This window comes from Papaver somniferum, chromosome 6 (assembly GCF_003573695.1).
Source record: "Papaver somniferum cultivar HN1 chromosome 6, ASM357369v1, whole genome shotgun sequence".
Lineage (NCBI taxonomy): Eukaryota > Viridiplantae > Streptophyta > Magnoliopsida > Ranunculales > Papaveraceae > Papaver > Papaver somniferum.
In genome coordinates, this window is record NC_039363.1 from 83,666,075 (window position 1) to 83,682,924 (window position 16,850).

At 36.7% G+C, this 16,850-nt stretch overlaps 3 protein-coding genes across 4 annotated transcripts; 2 read left to right on the plus strand and 1 right to left on the minus strand.

Annotated features, from left to right (window-relative positions):
* The first annotated feature begins 6,560 nt into the window (after positions 1-6,560).
* LOC113288204 (zinc finger protein CONSTANS-LIKE 10-like) lies at positions 6,561-10,764 on the plus strand. 2 transcript variants are annotated; one of them, XM_026537163.1, is made up of 6 exons: positions 6,561-6,739; positions 7,640-8,336; positions 8,961-9,158; positions 9,461-9,774; positions 9,896-10,027; positions 10,168-10,764. In XM_026537163.1, the coding sequence occupies exons 2-5, from the start codon at positions 7,767-7,769 to the stop codon at positions 10,023-10,025; spliced, it is 1,212 nt and encodes a 403-aa protein (XP_026392948.1). In that variant the 5' UTR covers positions 6,561-6,739; positions 7,640-7,766; the 3' UTR covers positions 10,026-10,027; positions 10,168-10,764. The 2 variants fall into 2 exon arrangements, with proteins under 2 accessions (XP_026392948.1, XP_026392947.1); XM_026537162.1 differs by having other exon boundaries at positions 9,896-10,764.
* A 501-nt stretch (positions 10,765-11,265) lies between these two features.
* Positions 11,266-14,003, minus strand: LOC113288206. The gene is made up of 5 exons (XM_026537165.1): positions 13,889-14,003; positions 13,305-13,386; positions 12,842-12,990; positions 12,218-12,293; positions 11,266-11,952 (listed from the first exon to the last, which is right to left on the minus strand). The coding sequence occupies exons 2-5, from the start codon at positions 13,360-13,362 to the stop codon at positions 11,753-11,755; spliced, it is 483 nt and encodes a 160-aa protein (XP_026392950.1). The 5' UTR covers positions 13,363-13,386; positions 13,889-14,003; the 3' UTR covers positions 11,266-11,752.
* Positions 14,004-14,139: 136 nt separating this feature from the next.
* On the plus strand, positions 14,140-15,796 carry LOC113288205. The gene is made up of 2 exons (XM_026537164.1): positions 14,140-14,564; positions 14,725-15,796. Exons 1-2 carry the CDS (start codon positions 14,461-14,463, stop codon positions 15,677-15,679), a joined length of 1,059 nt encoding a protein of 352 aa, XP_026392949.1. The 5' UTR covers positions 14,140-14,460; the 3' UTR covers positions 15,680-15,796.
* The last annotated feature ends 1,054 nt before the right edge of the window (positions 15,797-16,850 follow it).

The following is a 16,850-nucleotide window of genomic DNA, read 5'->3' on the forward strand; positions in this document are numbered from 1 at the left end:
CTTGTACCTTTGCTAATTTTATTGACAAAAAGGGGGAGAATTAATATGTAGTTCACACTACAAATACATATGGTTTTCGGATCATTATGTAAGGGGGAGTGGTTTCCATGTGAGATGGAGTATTGACTAAGGAGGAGTGACATATCACCATAGTATTGTTGTTAAAGTTGTGATACAATTGAACTTTGACGCTGTGTAATGATACTATGACACTATATAACAATGATTGAGAATTCTTGTTTTCTCGTTGTTATAGCTACGGATTTTCAACAACGATGATGCTAAACGTACAACTTTTGGGATCATTGGAGTACTTGGAAGTGACGAAGATTTCGAGTAATGTTGAAGATTAGGCATGTGGAATAAGAGATACAAAAGTTTATTTATATATTTTTTGTATTTCATATGTATTGATAGTTTTGTCACTAAAATTGACAAAGGGGGAGATTGTTAGAGCATTGCTCGGTCGAACTCGCATGCGTTGCTATCTCAAGCATGTTTGTCAATGTTAGTGATCAAAAATATTAGTGTTGATTTCTTGTCTACTATAGCTAAGGTCTCAGACTAGGATAAAAAGTGTAGTTGAGCTCAAGAACTCCATGACAATCATCATACAAGACGAAGGACTACTCAAGGAACTGGTGGATCTTCATCGACTAAAAGGTATGTGGAGACTTGAACTTATCTATCACTCAAAAGTCTATTTATCTCCTATCTTGATACAAAAGTCTTTTTGCTATATAGACTTATACACATTTGGTATTTCGAGCCGAGTTTACCTCGCTTATCTATTTCTCGAAATATGTGTTGGTAAAGCTTTCGCTTTAGCCAAGTTCATCTTTACCTAGTGACGGAAGTCATGTTATGTTTCAATCACTTTGAAAATTGCTCTGACGAAAAATAGTTTGTGAATAACAACTATATAACGTCCTCTGAGAATGTTTCAATGATTGAAACGAGAGTTTAGACTATATAACCATTTGGAGGATATAAGCATTGTTGTGGAAAAACATATTTGTATAAGTCCTTATTGATTGAACCGAAGCTTGCGAACTTTGTTGATCAAGTGAATCGGAGAAGTGCGTGAGCTAAGTCCGCGAACTGGCGAAGTTCTTAAACCCGAGAATTTCTGCCGGAGTTTGTAAACTCCATCCGGTAACTTAATTCCGCGAACCCAGTCCGTGAACTTGAGTAGGTTATGTCTAAAAACGATGTTTAGTGAACTTATCTTTATAAACTAAGGAATGCAATTGCAAATCGTGGCTATAGAGTTCATGAACCAATTCATGTGAATCAAATCGTTTTTGATTCAATTGTGTCTTGTGTAGTACATAAGATATCCTTGCAATTGAACAACTCTCTAACTAGTTCATTTGAGTCATTTGAACTAGTTACGGTGAAGAAGAATATGGTTGATATGAAAGTGATCACATGGCTAACCATTTGGTTAACTATTGATGAACCAACTAATGTACAAGTTCGGGTACGGTTACACAGGCCCATGAACGTGCATTTCATTTGTGTATAACAAGCTATGTTTTCAATCTAACGGTTGATAAATATTAGATTGAATCTAATCAGGTTTTCATCTAAGGTGAATATTGAATGCTTTGTTACTAAGCTAACATTGATTGCAAATCCTGATTTGAAAGACTATATAAGGGAGAACTCTATAAACTGGGAAAACTAATCCCCACACACTCTGTGTGAAACTAGTTATGCTAATCCAGAGTCGATTCTCCTGTAACCTTTGGTATCTTCTTCTAAACCAGGTTAACGACTTAAAGACTTCATTGGGATTATGAAGCCAGACCGATACTACTTTTCTTGTAGTTGTTTGATATGATCTTGTTGTTTCTATCATACGAGTACAATTGTAATAATTGGATTGAGATTTCTATATCCGATAGGCAAGATAAAAATTAATCACAAACATCTTCGTCTCATCGTTTGTGATTCGACAATATCTTTTTTCGCTCCGTCGATTAAGACTATTGTGAGGTCATTGATAATACTAGGTTGTTCTTCGGGTATATAAGACCGGTTTATTAATTAGTTCATGTTCACCTTGATTTATCAAAATTCGAAACAAAACTCATAGGTATATTCGTGGGAGACGGATTTATCTATTATCATAGACTTTTCTGTGTGATACAGATTTGTTTATTAAAGTCTTCGACTTTGGGTCGTAGCAACTCTTAGTTGTGGGTGAGATCAGCTAAGGGAATCAATTACGTAGTATCCTGCTGGGATCAAAGACGTACGTAGGAGCATAACTGTACCTTGGATCAGTGTGAGATCGGTTGGGGTTCAACTACAGTCCAGACCGAAGTTAGTTTGGAGTAGGCTAGTGTTTGTAGCGGCTTAATATAGTGTGTGTTCAATCTGGACTATGTCCTGGGGTTTTTCTGCATTTGCGGTTTCCTCGTTGACAAAATTATGGTGTCTGTGTTATTTTATTTCCGCATTATATTTTGTTATATAATTGAAATATCACAGGTTGTGCGTTGTTCAATCAATTAGAATATCCGACCTTTTGGTTGTTGATTTAAATTGATTGACACTTGGATATTGATCTTTGGTACCATCCAAGTTTATCTCTCTTGTATTTAAATTGAGACTCGCAGTTTGCTTGAGTAAGATTTAAATCGAGAAATAGAGATAAATACTCTTTGATATACTTTTTATCTGGATTGAGTCTGACTGTCTAGTCGATTCTCTAGAACGTATATTGGAGTTTGTCCATACAGATTGCTACGCTAAATACTGGGTGTGGTTTCTAGACCCCCACTTTTTCAATTGGTATCAGAGCAGGCAAACACGTTAAAGACCTTATAAGTCTGTGTTTGTAGCGATCTGATTATGGACGAGTCTATCTCTAATAATGTACCAGTTAAGAAATTACCAGATGATTCTAAAAGCTTGGATTCACCTGAGAGAACTGTCACATCTAAGTGAATATCTAAACATTCTCTTGATGTAAAAACTGTTGATTGGGAAACTCTCCTAGAAGAACAGTTGGATGAACTTTCTAATGAAGGTGATTCAGATATTGATAGAGATGTTGATGAGGAAGTCTCAGAGTATGTTAAGTTTTTGGATTCATGGAATATGAAGAAGATTACAACTTCTCATGTCTAACCTCTTCTAACTCCTCTCTGTCAAGAAAACAAGAAATTGAGAAGATGTTACGCATGTGTTTATTTTTCGAATCGTTCTAAAGAATCGATCCTCAAGGATTCTGAGAAAAACCTACATATGAAGTCACTTTAATGTGATAATCTTTATCAAAAGTATTTTTTGTTGGAATAGAAACTTGCAGAATCTGAAGCAAGGTTTAACTCTCAACAAATTAGTTTTGATGACAGAAAAAGTGCTTGTCTCGCTCGAGAAAGACGCCTTGAGGCTGATTTAGCTGCTGCTCTTGATAAAATCAAGATGTTGGAAGATGACTTGAAAAAGTTCAATACTAGTTCAAGCAAATTAACCACTATTCTATGAGCAAGTAAAAATCATTGTGATACACGAGAATTGGACTATAAGGGAATAAATGCTCCAAGTATTAGCAAAGAGGTAAAAATTTTCAAGGCTAGTGATTCTTCTCAACAAAAGGTTTCCACTGATGGAAAAAGTTAAATACCTTCACCCGTAGTTAAGGTTCGAAAGATCAAAGTATATCAACCTCCAAAGTCAGCACATACGTATCGAGGTAAGAACATTCCTTATGTTTGCCACTATTACGGAAATAAAGGTCACCTGGAAAGAGATGTCGTTTTCGTATAAGGAATGAGAAACTTTATGATGTTCTTGTTCGGGCATCACAAGAAGTTGTGAAACCGAAATCATATGTTAAGTCTAATACCCTTAATGCTACAGGTTGTAACCGTCCAACCTTTAGGCAAAGGAATAAGTGTTGTGATAATCCTATTTTTGCCTATAAACGTCATAAGAAGCCTTTTCACAATCGTAATGATTATCAAAAGGATAACTTTGTAAAGACGAAGACAAAATCTGATGTTCCCAATTGGAGAAAGACTAACTTGCAAAAGAATAGTCAATCCAATCCTCTTTCGAGAAGTAACATTATCTTTAGACATGGATAGAGTCTGTACGTCCCAAGAAAATGGAGGCATAGTCGACAATGGACCCGCTTGACTAGGATATGAAAATGCGTCGTCCGTCTCTGGTGGAGGCTGGGAAAGAAGATATTCATCACCAAGTGGAATCCTATCTAAAGATGCGAAATCCATATGACCCAAATTTTGTGGTTGCATAGTAAAATTTGGATTGTAAACAGTGTGAAACCGATTAAGGTACTCAGTTCTAGGTCTCAGCTCCTGGATCATATTTTCAACTTTTCCCCAATGTGGACCATCCTTAATCAATTTATCTCAGTCATATCGAGAAATCTCTTCACTTGGATAGAGGTTGATGGCTATTACTATTATTTGCTGCAACTGAAGAAACAGTCTTTCACCGTAATACCAAAAAGCCTTTTCAGAAATAGGGATGTATAACACAATCCTCTTAAGGCTTAGGTACAACGGTCTCTGGGCTTCCACTTCTTCGAAGTCAGCAATTGTTGTATACGGCATGGAAACAAGGTTAAAGCTTGTTTTGCACAACTGTTAAGTCCTCTAAACAAGGGAAATATGTTGACCATCTTCAATCATTTCTTGTCAATTTTCAATATCGTAGTTATGTATGACTGGAAAAACATTGCTGGGATTGCGGAGAGAAGATTCACAAACACGTAAATATGTATACCACCAATACCGAAGATAATGACATTATTGGTTAGTGCATTTACCCTATCAAAATTATAAATAATGTGAAATTTTTTGGTTCTTACCTCCAACACTCCCCAAAAACCATTAAAGTTATCATTGGCACACGTCGAGCAAACACCGGGGGATATGTAAAGTTCTGATAAAATTGGAGATCCGTGGTCATATTTTGGTGCTTACTCTAAATCTTCTAATGATTCGAGAAAACAAATTAACACCACTGAGCTAACATTTGGAAATAGCCATTGGCTTATTATACACAACACAGACAGAGGTTGGAGCTCCTCATAATGGTCAGGCGACAAATATTGTTTGTCATCTAGCCTGTTCTCATTCATTTTCCTAGCATAGCGTTGTAAAAAACTTTTCAACCCAATTACTTTCAATCCATATGCTTTTATTTGCTATGTGCATGATTTCCTTGTACATCATTTTTGTATAAAGGAAGTCTTTCTTTCCATCTATCTTCTGATACCTAATTTAATCTGTTAAGTGGAAAGTAAGTTTCCTTCACATGGAATTCCCTTTAACATGTACAAATCTAACAGTGCAACTTCTATTCAACAACATATTTATAATTAGAGATTGTTGAATTTTATAATACAAAAAACATAAAAATTTAATTACAAGAAAAATCATGCATTCAAAATCTATGAAAAAGAACGTATTTGTGATCTTCCACCATCGGTCGAATATTACTTGAATTATTCGAGTCCTTAGTTTTTAGGTTTTATATGATATAAATGCCACCAATGATATCTTCAGACTCTGTCTAGAACAACATGGGGAAATAACATGAACACTATATGGAACTCAGACCACCCACCTCTTAGAGTGGCTGAATTAACTAGCTCTGGATGACCAGATATGTGCAAATGGAGTACACCATCACCAGCTAGTTGTCTAGCATTTTGAAACTCATATTCTTTATCCACGATATAACTTAATCTAGGGCTGTCAGTGAGTACCCAAATACCCGAAACCGCCTAATTAGAGTCCGGGTATGGGTCCCATAACTTGACCCGTTAGTAAATTCGGGTCCAAACCGGGTAGACCCGATTAGACCCATCAATAAACGGTTCCAGACGGGTCCTACCTGGCGGGTACCCGCGGATAACCGGTATTTTGTAAAGAGGTAATTAGTCTTAATCCACTGGTCGCGGTGCTACTAGATCCTTTAACTTTTCTCACTCATATTTGTTTAACTAAAGGGAATTTTGTCCAGGAAATAAGTGAGAAGAATGTTGTTTAAGAGAAAGAAGAGAAGAGAAGGTATGAAAGGGAATGGGTGAGAAGATATGGTATTTATAGCATTTAGAATCAACCGTTGGTGATATAAATAATATCGAGCGATATTATGAATATACCCGGTGATAGAAACTTTATCACTAGCATTGTAAACAATATGGCTCGTTAGGAATTCTATCAAATAACTCTTTTACTATGATAGCCTAACTCATTTACCATACCACGTGGTATGTATAATTCTTTGACCTGGTGCATAGGAACATGCCTAACCCTGCCGGTCTCTTGTTTTCAATGAGCCTATGGGATATAGAGATAGCACAAGGAAAGTTGGGTAGTAGTTAGAAATGTTTTTAGCGGGAAATAGCAATAGCCTTCCCACTCATATAAATAATAAAAGTGACCTTTTCTCTTCCCATTTGCCTTTTCTTTTCCAATAAAATAAATAAAAAGAGTAAAAAAGATTTGTCTGCTTTTCACACGAGGAGCATAGTGTGGTCCCCACATATTTGCACTTTTGTATCTCAACTTGTACAGCCAAACCAAAACGAGAGAGAGAGAGAAAAAAAAGAAAGTAAAGGGCAGAGAAAACCGAGAGAGGATCTCTGAATTTTCATCAGTGAGAGAAAAAAAGAAAACAAACAGAAAAAAAGTTTCTCCTACAAAGTCTGAGCCTGTTAGAAGATCTAATCTTGTAAATTTTATAGGTAACAATTCTTCCTCAAATTTCATCTCATCTGTAATCCGAGTTACTAAAGCTTATTGATTCTGCTGGTGTTATCAAGTTAGATTATTCTTTTCGACGTTGTTTGTTTGTTTTTTGTTCTGTTATCTGTGAAGAAAGATCTGATATAATGAAGACTCAAGTGTTTGCTTTCCATCTTTTTTGTGATGCCTTCATGTTGCGAATCTGTTCTGCAGTAATTTTGGTTCTGAAATTTGTGTAAAGCTTCACAACTTTTTTATTTCTATTTTTTACTACTAATTATTGTGTGTATTTTGGAAAATTGCTTGGGTCGTCCAAAGATTGAGGTTGTGGTTATAACTTGTAAGTTGGTTGAAATAAGAACTTATGTTTCATTTGTTTGTTTCCTTTGAAGCTTAGTTTGGGAATTCTGTTGGATCTCATTTTCCTTAAAATCTCATAGCTATTATTATAATAATTTCTTTTGTGAAAATTGCTTTCTCTTAGGAAAGTTTCCGATTGAGCTGTTTTAAGATCCAAAATTAACAGATGTATATTTTCCTGTGCAATTTTGGAGCCTGAAGATATTAACTTGGTACTGCCTTGGAATCAAGTTCAGCGTTTTAATCGTTTTTTTCACCTTTCTTGTTTATTTATATTCTTTCTTCATTGATGCATATATTGTGTATGTATTCTCTCTATTTATACTTGTGTATGAGGTGCTAGGATTTGTTTTTGGTGTCTTCTTCTTTATTTATGTATGTGAGTGTTGTTAGCTCCGCTCTTCGTAGCCCTCCAAATTGAGTTGCTTTGCTAGATTTTCTTCTCTTATCCAACAACATTTTCTAGAGTTTAGTAGGATTTTAGTATTTTCTTTACTTGTTGGTATGGTAGACTGACTGATGTTTTTTTTTGATTTCAGAAACTTCCAACGGAATTGTGGTTCACTGGCTAATTTTAGGAAGTTATACACCGGAAACCATTTTTAAAAGATTTCATCTTCTCACTGATTCAGCCCAGAGTGTGATTACAGAGCACGGTGACATACAATGGGTCACCTGTGTGATTTTTGTGGGGAGCAAAGATCTATAGTATATTGTCGTTCAGATGCTGCTTGTTTATGTTTATCCTGTGATCGGAACGTCCATTCTGCAAATGCTCTCTCTAAGCGCCATTCGAGGACACTGGTGTGTGAAAGATGCAACTCTCACCCTGCCTCAGTTAGGTGCATTGAAGAGAATACATCACTTTGTCAAAATTGTGATTGGAATGGACATGGTGGTTCTAACTCGTCTTCAGGACATAAAAGACAGCCAATTAATTGTTACTCAGGCTGTCCTTCGGCATCAGAACTATCTAGGATATGGTCATTTGTCCTGGATTTTCCATCCATGGGAGATCCTAATTGTGAACAAGGAATGGGGTTAATGAGCATTGACGAAAACACTGTTAGTAACAGTTGGGGACCTAATGAAACAAACAACAATGCAGATGCAGCTGATACCACTGGAAATAATGATGCTGAAAATCTGGAGAAGCTTAACATGTGGATGGAATCGTCTTCGATGCCCGAAGGGAACCAGGGTGGTGGAGATCAGCAGGATTCAACTACTCCGAAGGTGACTAAAATGACTGCATTATTTTATTATCTGAAATGGTGCTTATGTATTGTCCATTTGAAAAAATTCATCTACCCAACATTAGGATGCGAAGTCAGTCCACCTACAACATACACTTACACATATGCATCATGCAGGGAGGTGGGGCACATCTAATGATGGGTTCCACGTAGGGGGTGAGTATCGTCCATCCTCTAGGCGTTTCTTAAAAATCGTTCTCCTGTATATTTTTCTTTTGCTTAATGGTCCATAAAACAGTGTTCTTGTTTGTTACTAACTCTTTTTTTCCGGCTTAGTTCTTATTTTTCTGAATTTACAAAAGAATCTGTTACTGTTGCCGAGTTTTTGACAAAATACCTTTAGGTGATTTGGTATTCCCACCTCCCCTGCATTTAGTTTTGATTATCATTGGCAACTTCCAAGTTCCACCACAAACCAACTTGTTACTGACCAGTTTTCCTCATTTGGAAATCTGTTAATTGCGCTTACTTCTTACTTCAGACACAGATTCTGTTTTCAAATGCTGCCACTAGACTGCATTGAACTGCCTGCACTGATTTTGAACTTTGTACAATTCGCTTTCCCTAGGCATTTTTGAAGAACTAAATGTTGTTTGATGTGCAGCACTCCCCGAAAGACCTCGAATTCAATGAAAGTGATCTCTATGAGGATTTCAACGCGGCTGATGTTGACTTAAACATTGAAAACTATGACGAGCTCTTTGGTATGTCCCAGAGTCACTCTGAACATCTATTTGAGAATGGTGGGATGGATAGTTTGTTTGGGATGAAGGATATGTCTGCTGCTGATTCCAACCGTCAGGTATATTTGCCACTAGTTTCAAGAGTCAGGCTGTGAAACTGATCTTTTATATATTCCAATATGTTACAATCTTTCTCAAGGAACACATCCATTCTCTGGTTACTTGTGCTATGCATGCTTGTACTTGGTATTTTATAATATCCCATGATGTTTGTTACTAAGTAATTATCTCAGCCTTTGGAAGCAAGTATTAAGGTTCTAGTACAGGCTGTACAGCAACTGGGTTTTCCTAAATTCACTTTGCCACGTGTTTCACCTTTTAGCTTACAAGTTATAGCTAACATGTATTTTTTCATTCTCAGGGTTTTTCTGGTGGAAAGTCTAAAACAAAGCAGCAGCCAGCTTGCAGTGCTTTATCTGCTGATTGCATAATGACCACGAAAACTGAACCAATCATATCTTCTTATCCAGAAAGACAAGCCAATTCATGTCACTCGCTTTCATTTTCTGGTTTGACGGGGGAGAGTAGTGCGGGAGATTATCAAGACTGTGGGGTATCTCCGATGCTTTCAATGTGTGAACCTCCATGGTTTCCACCAGGGACTGAAAATACATTCACAACAGCAGGCAGGAATAGTGCCGTCTTACGTTACAAAGAAAAGAAGAAAGCCCGCAAGTAAGGATACTTAACCAATACGGCACACTATATAAATTATATGCACTCTAATTTGGGATAGCACTGTTTGAAATTTTGATTCCATATTACTAATTTTTCTTTTTCTTACGAATTCAAACAGATTTGACAAGAAAATACGGTACGAGTCTCGCAAGGCAAGAGCTGATGTGAGGAGACGTGTGAAGGGGCGTTTTGTAAAGGCCGGGGAAGCCTACGATTACGATCCTCTATGCCACACCAGAAGCTACTGAGAGTATATTTTCAAACTATACTGGAAGGATGGAAAGACTGGCTAAAACTTTTACTTGAAAAATAAAAATCTTTTGAGAGAAGATCCCCGAGACCTTATTTTCTCCCTGCAATAACAGGTCTTGTCACTTTTTCTTTTCCCAGGGATGAGATGTTGTAAAAAAGGCATGTATAAAAGAAACTGAGCCGCAGCAGTTGTCTGGTGAGAATTCACGTCGAGAAATCCAGCACCAAGCAACACTAGTGTTATCATCAGTAACAACCATGCAGATTATAATATACCTGTTGATGTCAACACTGCAGCATGTCTGGCCCAATGCAGCTATGCTAAAGATGGTATCTCCTCTCTTTTCGAGGTCGAATCACATGTTCTGTCTCTTCAGTGAACGGAAAGCCATCTGTTTTTGTCCCTACTCTTAATATCTTATACATTTCGTCACCAGCTCTTCCTCCTTCCAGATGTTCCTTCTCATTTTTTCCGGGGGATTACTCTCGGGATTTCAGCTACATGTTACAACAGGTGCAATAACTCGTGACTATACAGACAAGAAGAATAGACTCCAGTTATTTTTTAAAATGTTCATAATAACATTTTTTACCGTGAGATATGTACACCAAGATCATCTATGTAAGTTGAGTGTGTATCCCCTGATTGAATGATACAGTAAGAAACTGTTGTAGAAGCCATGTACTTTTCTTTGTTTAATTTGTCTTGTAAAAAGTTACTAAAGTCGTCTTATATCTCAGTTCTAAATGATAAGGTTATTCTCATTTTTGCATCCGAGGGTGAATTAGGAAAAAGTTTACATGTGCCTCAAAACATTTCAGTCACATGGCTTGGAGAGGTTGCCAAACCCACAAAACAGATAATGCCAAACACAAATCTTACAGTTCAGGTCACTTGGACTGGAGAGGTCGCCAAACCTACCAAACAGATAAAGCCTAACACAAATCTTACAACAATAGATGTCGGGAAAGATACAGAACCTTGTGAGCTAAGCTCTGCCTTACTATGTTTCAGCAATCTCTATCAAGAGATGACTCCTAACTAATTCATACGGAACTCTCAACTCCGACAACAATCATTCTTAACAATCCACCTAAAAACTCCCGGTCAAACCCAGTCACTACATTCATATATCTACTAGCCCATGTCAAGACTTCTCCTTTCCCGTCAGAAAAGTGGGATGTGACTGCGCCATACACAAATTTTGATCAGACAGTATTTGCAGCATCTATTCCACAGATAAAAATGACAATTCCTTCCACCTTGGAATAAAAATCTGACATACAGCAAATACAATAACATTCCCCATCTGTTTATCTTTTGCATACTAAACATCCAAATATAATAATACTAAACATCCAAATATAATATGAATCCCACTTGGTCCTCTACCATTAGACATATAGTTTCGATTTGATTTATATTAGGACACAGCAAAATGCAGGAGGGTTGGATTTTACATATCTCCAACCAGATACCCGGTATGTCTGGGGATCCAGATCCCTACCTATATGACCCTAAATAAACCAAAACAAAAACCCAACTGGGATGCCTACTTAGTAAGTACCATATATCCATGCTGAGCCGCTTTTGGGGTTCAATCAAGGGGAACCACTGGACATTCTCCATGACAGAAAACAAACCGAGTTGATAGAATGAGAACATTCAGGTAGATATCTCTATAACTATGGTGTGGGTGTTCTATAGAGCTACATGCTGGATTCATCTTCTTCTCCTGTCACTTTGGTAAGGATCCTCACTTTCTTTATCCTTCAAAAAGCCGAGAAACGCAAGAAATCCGAAAAAGAAGAACCCCCCTGACGACCAGCCTCCCCCGCCACCTCCACCGCCACCGCCATCTCCATCATCACCAGGTGGCAATCCAGTCCCTCCATCGTCAAGGTCGGGTGATTTTTCCTTTCCTAACATAAATATAAGATAGAGAAACAACTTAGAGTAGAAACATTTGGGAAAAAGAAAAGATTTACTGATCCAATACTAGCACGTGAGCTAGAACGAAACACCCAACCGATGAGGGTTAAACCACTCATTGTGATACAAAGAGCACAATAATCTTGCAATGCGATTACTGAAGTAGGTTGTTTAAAATGTGACAGCATAAATATCAAGAAAATGATCACTTCTATGGAATACTAATGAAATGAAGGCTGAAACATAGATATGTACCTTGAACAGGAGCAACTGTAATTGTTGAGGACTCGCGTGTAACAGTTTGGGTTTGTTCTGCACCACATCTTGCATTCTGCACACAAGCAAACACCAAATCAACACTTCAAACTAATACTTCTGTTAGCAATCCAAGTGAGGACAGTGAAACATTTTAAATACTAATTCTCGGAGCAGGGAATACATTATAATCAGCTCTTCATCCTAAAAGTTAAAATTTTGTTCCACGTTCTCAAAGCATCACGTAAGAAGAGACTATTTACGAGAACAAGCTCACTGAAATGCTTCTTCTTAGATATGTTGAAAAATAGGATGAGAAAAACCTCTGAAAAGGAAAGAACCTTTCTATCAAGTTAACAAATTTAAATGTTTAACTTTTGAGCCTAGTTCAAGTGTGTAACCATGGGTTAAATTTATTAAATCTGAAGGGAATCAAATCACATGGCGACGGCACTTCCCCTAAAATGATAAAGTGTGTTTTGCTCAGTTTTGGTGTTTTCGCTGAAGACCTCCTTTTTCAGTTGTAATTTCTGTTAAGGTTAAACTCCAAAGGCATCTATTCCCAAATTCTAAATTTCACAGAAAAGTGAAAAGTAATAAAACAGAATGAATAAATGAACTCACCATAGCAGCACATATTACAGATCTGGCCTGCATCCTAGTCGCAAGTTTGATAGATCTGGCCTGCATTTTAGTTGCAAGTTTGATTGATTTCATGCTTTGAAACATCCCTGCTCGTAAGTTGAGCGCATTAAACTGGGCACCCATTCTACCTGTACAGGAAGATGAGTGAGTTTGGGGGCATCAATAATAATTCAGTATATTACTTCAAAACAGGTACAAATTATATCACAGAGAGTAATAATAAGCTATAACAGAATTCCAATTACACTAATATGGTGTTCAAGATGGTAACCTCAGATTTCATCACCAAATTCCAAGTCATTATAATTTTTACAAAATATCAGAAACCTCTAAGTCAAGTTGTAGATTTCATTTTCTTTTCTTTTTTTAAATATAAACTAAAGCTTTTCTATAATATGAAAAACTGAACATGGTAACTACAAATTATAGTTAGGGAATGTACCTTGAGGTCTCCTAGCTGATATTGTAAGCATTGGCAAAGTAGCCGTGGATGAAGACATTTTCACTGTACTTCGACAACCGACCTGAAAGGTTGAGCAAGTTTCTCTCAGGCCTAAGAGTCAGAGAAAGATAACACAACAAAGCTTGCAACATCCGCAATGGTCACAAAATCAGCACGCTCATTTGCATCAGTAATTGGCATGCTAAAAACGATTTCTTAAACACACCGTTTAGTGTGGCAAAGTAGTCCCAACGTGTTCTATACCAGCTCTTGTTTACTCAGGGATGGTTGAAACCTTGTTGTAAAGAAATTAATTGTTTTAACTTTTAAGTGTATTAGAAATTCCCAAGTTCATAAAAATGGGTTAGCCATAGTTAATATCGAAATTAAACCAATTAAAGCATCAAATAAGGGATTCAAATTCAATGTCTTGACACACACACAGACCCAACAAAAAATTGCAAATCTTTTTGCAGTTTGAAATTTGAGTATACTATGATACCACAAATAATCTAACAAAAGAGGAATTTAAAACCCTATATATACTAATGAAACAACAAAGTAATAACTTAGCATGATATTACCTTAACGAAAATGGGGATAGCGATTCCTCAAACAGTTAGAAGGAATTGAGAGAAAATTTGAAGCTCTCCCCCCAGGAGATGAAGACGGAAAGAAAGGGTGTAACTGAGAAATTGCCGGATTAAGTATTCAATCTCAATTTTAACTAGACAATAAAGTCCCTAAACTCTGTCCATATTACCTTATTCTTCATAAACCGCCTGCGAAACCCACATGAGTTCATCCAGTGCAAAAGCCCATACTTGTACGCTTCAGTTTTATCGGAAACTCTATTACGGATTTAAGGAGGAGTCGGAAATTAGGAAAATATACTCATCTGGACAAACACTGGAACGGCTAAAAACAGGAAACTTCCATTCTCAAACCCCTTTCCTAAAACTATTTAAACTCTTCTTATAAATTGAAATTCATACACCCATATCTTTCTCCATTACTTGTATGATCTTGCATTCTTGTTTTTCATCTTATTTACTTGTTCTCTGCTCAAGAAATCAAAGTTTTAATTTAATAGTTCGTGCATTCTTTGCATCTTCTTTCGTAATCAGTCTTCTGTGCATTCCTTGTTCAATCAACAATGGCGATGATAAGGGATTTGGATTGGGATCCATCTAAAGATCCAGTGGTAAACCCTCGTACAAGAATTCCATGTACAAGCTGTATAGGCCCTCCAACTCCAAGGTATGTAAATTTGTTTATTTTAGCTATGAATTTCGTTTAGTCCTACAACTTATGATTCTAGGGTTTTTCGTTTCTTTATATGCTTAAAGATTTGATCTTTGTGTTGAAATTAGTTTACATAATTCTCATATAATGCTACTTTCTTGCTTCTTGTTAGCAGAGTGCCCTATGCTTTTGCTGTTCTGTCTCAAACTTATTACTACCCTGCAAAGACATTGAGTATATCATCCATTGAAGAGGGGTGGAATTCCAAAGATCTTAAAGGATGGAAAGCTGATTTAAGAGTATCAACACACTTAGAAGGTACTGCAGAGGAATTGTTTATGTTGTCATGCAAATCTTTGATCTGTCTATATGGAGTAATAAATGACAGCTACATATGCAACCCAACAACAAGAGAAGTCAGACATCTGAAAAAGCTGCATGAGAGAGATGGAATTGGGTTTGGATTCGATGCAACAAGAAATCAATACAAGCTAGTTTTATTGCATTTAAATGGTGAATCAACATGGTGCGAGATTTTTACTCTTGGCACCAATTCCTGGAGCAGGGCCAAGAATGATGACCCGACCATGCCGCCTACTACCAAAGGAAAAGCCTCGTATCCTACAACAATAGGAGAATCAATTTATTGGATTACCACGCCTAGAATGCACGTCATAAGTTTCAATGTGCAAAGCGGGAAATTCAAATGGATCTGTTTGCCCGTGTATATTCAGACCAAAAAGAAACAACTAGAGCAAAATATACACATTAGTTTGGTTCAAGTACTGGGAAGTCTATCTCTGGTGAAACACAGTGGAGTTGACAAAAGGCTTGATATATGGGTACAGAAAGAAGGTGCTTTCCGCGGTGACGATGTATTTCAATGGACAAGGAAGTATAGTATCAATCTTAGCAATCTTCCGGATCATACTGCACCAGGGTATCATGTTACACTGATAGGCATTCTAGGTGTGAAGATTATATTGTGGTCGACATGGATTGGGTTGGTTTCTTACGATCCAAGGACCCAAGTGTTTGAAAGTGTCTATCAACCTTCAGGCTGGAATCAGGCGCTTGTTTATGAGAAAAGCTCAACTCCTTTATTAGATCGTATATTAAGGGGATGTTGAACAAGAAGTTGTTTAGTGCATCAACCAAATTCGGGTTAGCTTAATTACCTTGATTATTATTTTTTTCCCTTCTTTGTATTGAGGCCTCCATTTTTATTGGAATGAGCAAAGTCAATTCATTATCGATCAACTTATAAATTGAGGAGTTATCCTCCTTTATGAAAAAAAAAAAAGTTATCAAAAACTTATAAGTTGATAAGTTCTTATTGTTCCAGACGCACGAATAGTTTTGGACTAGTTTTCTTTGGTTCAATTTGTCCTTGACACTTTAAAATGATTAAATCATCATATTTTTATTTAGAAAAAGGACAAGAGCCATTTGCAGGACTGCAACATTTCGGAACACATTATAAAAATGAAAGTTGATGGTTCTTTTCCCTCTTCATACTTTTCTGAGAAAATTAATGAATTTTCATTTACTTTTTGATCTATATAAAACCTATGAATTTAGAGTTGCTTGTACGTGTGCAATCAAAACATCATGAAGAATAATATAGAGAATATTTGGACCCAGTAATGTGGCCGACTAGTTTAGTTTTGAAATTCTGCAACATTTATATAAAAAAAGGATTTACCATGAAATTAGTTAAATACCAGTTTTTGAATAAATGTGAAGGTCGGTTTGGCAAATCAATTTTTAATTTCATAGTTTTATTTTTAATAAATGAAAATCGTAGATAAATACATCGGGAGAATGTGACGTTGTTCTAGTCTGAGCTTGTTTAATAAGTTAGTGTATTGCAGTCGGTTGAGGTAACCCAACACCTGTTTAGATAAATTGGTGTCTTCTTATTTTTCATCATTAGAGTATAGGTCCTTGCAGATATGCAGATATGTGGATTTAAGTGCAAGTGGCCTAGGATAGGCCTGTAGAGAAGTTTTGTAGGTTCTGACTACCGGTTTAGTCTACAAAGGTATCGATTTTATTGCATCGTCAAAGATGCTAGTCAATTGTCTACAGTATGCTGCGAATTAAGAAGGCTGAAATATGATTTTCTCAGGCCAAGATAGCGTATGCCGGAGCTCTTACGTCTCTGCATGAAGAGTAGAGGATGTTGTTAGAGCATTGCTCAATTGAACGCACTAAGTATTGGTATGTCAAATTTGGGTCTAAAACAGAGTCGTTTGATTTTATTACAAAGTTAACTTAGTTAGGTTAGACTAGGAACAT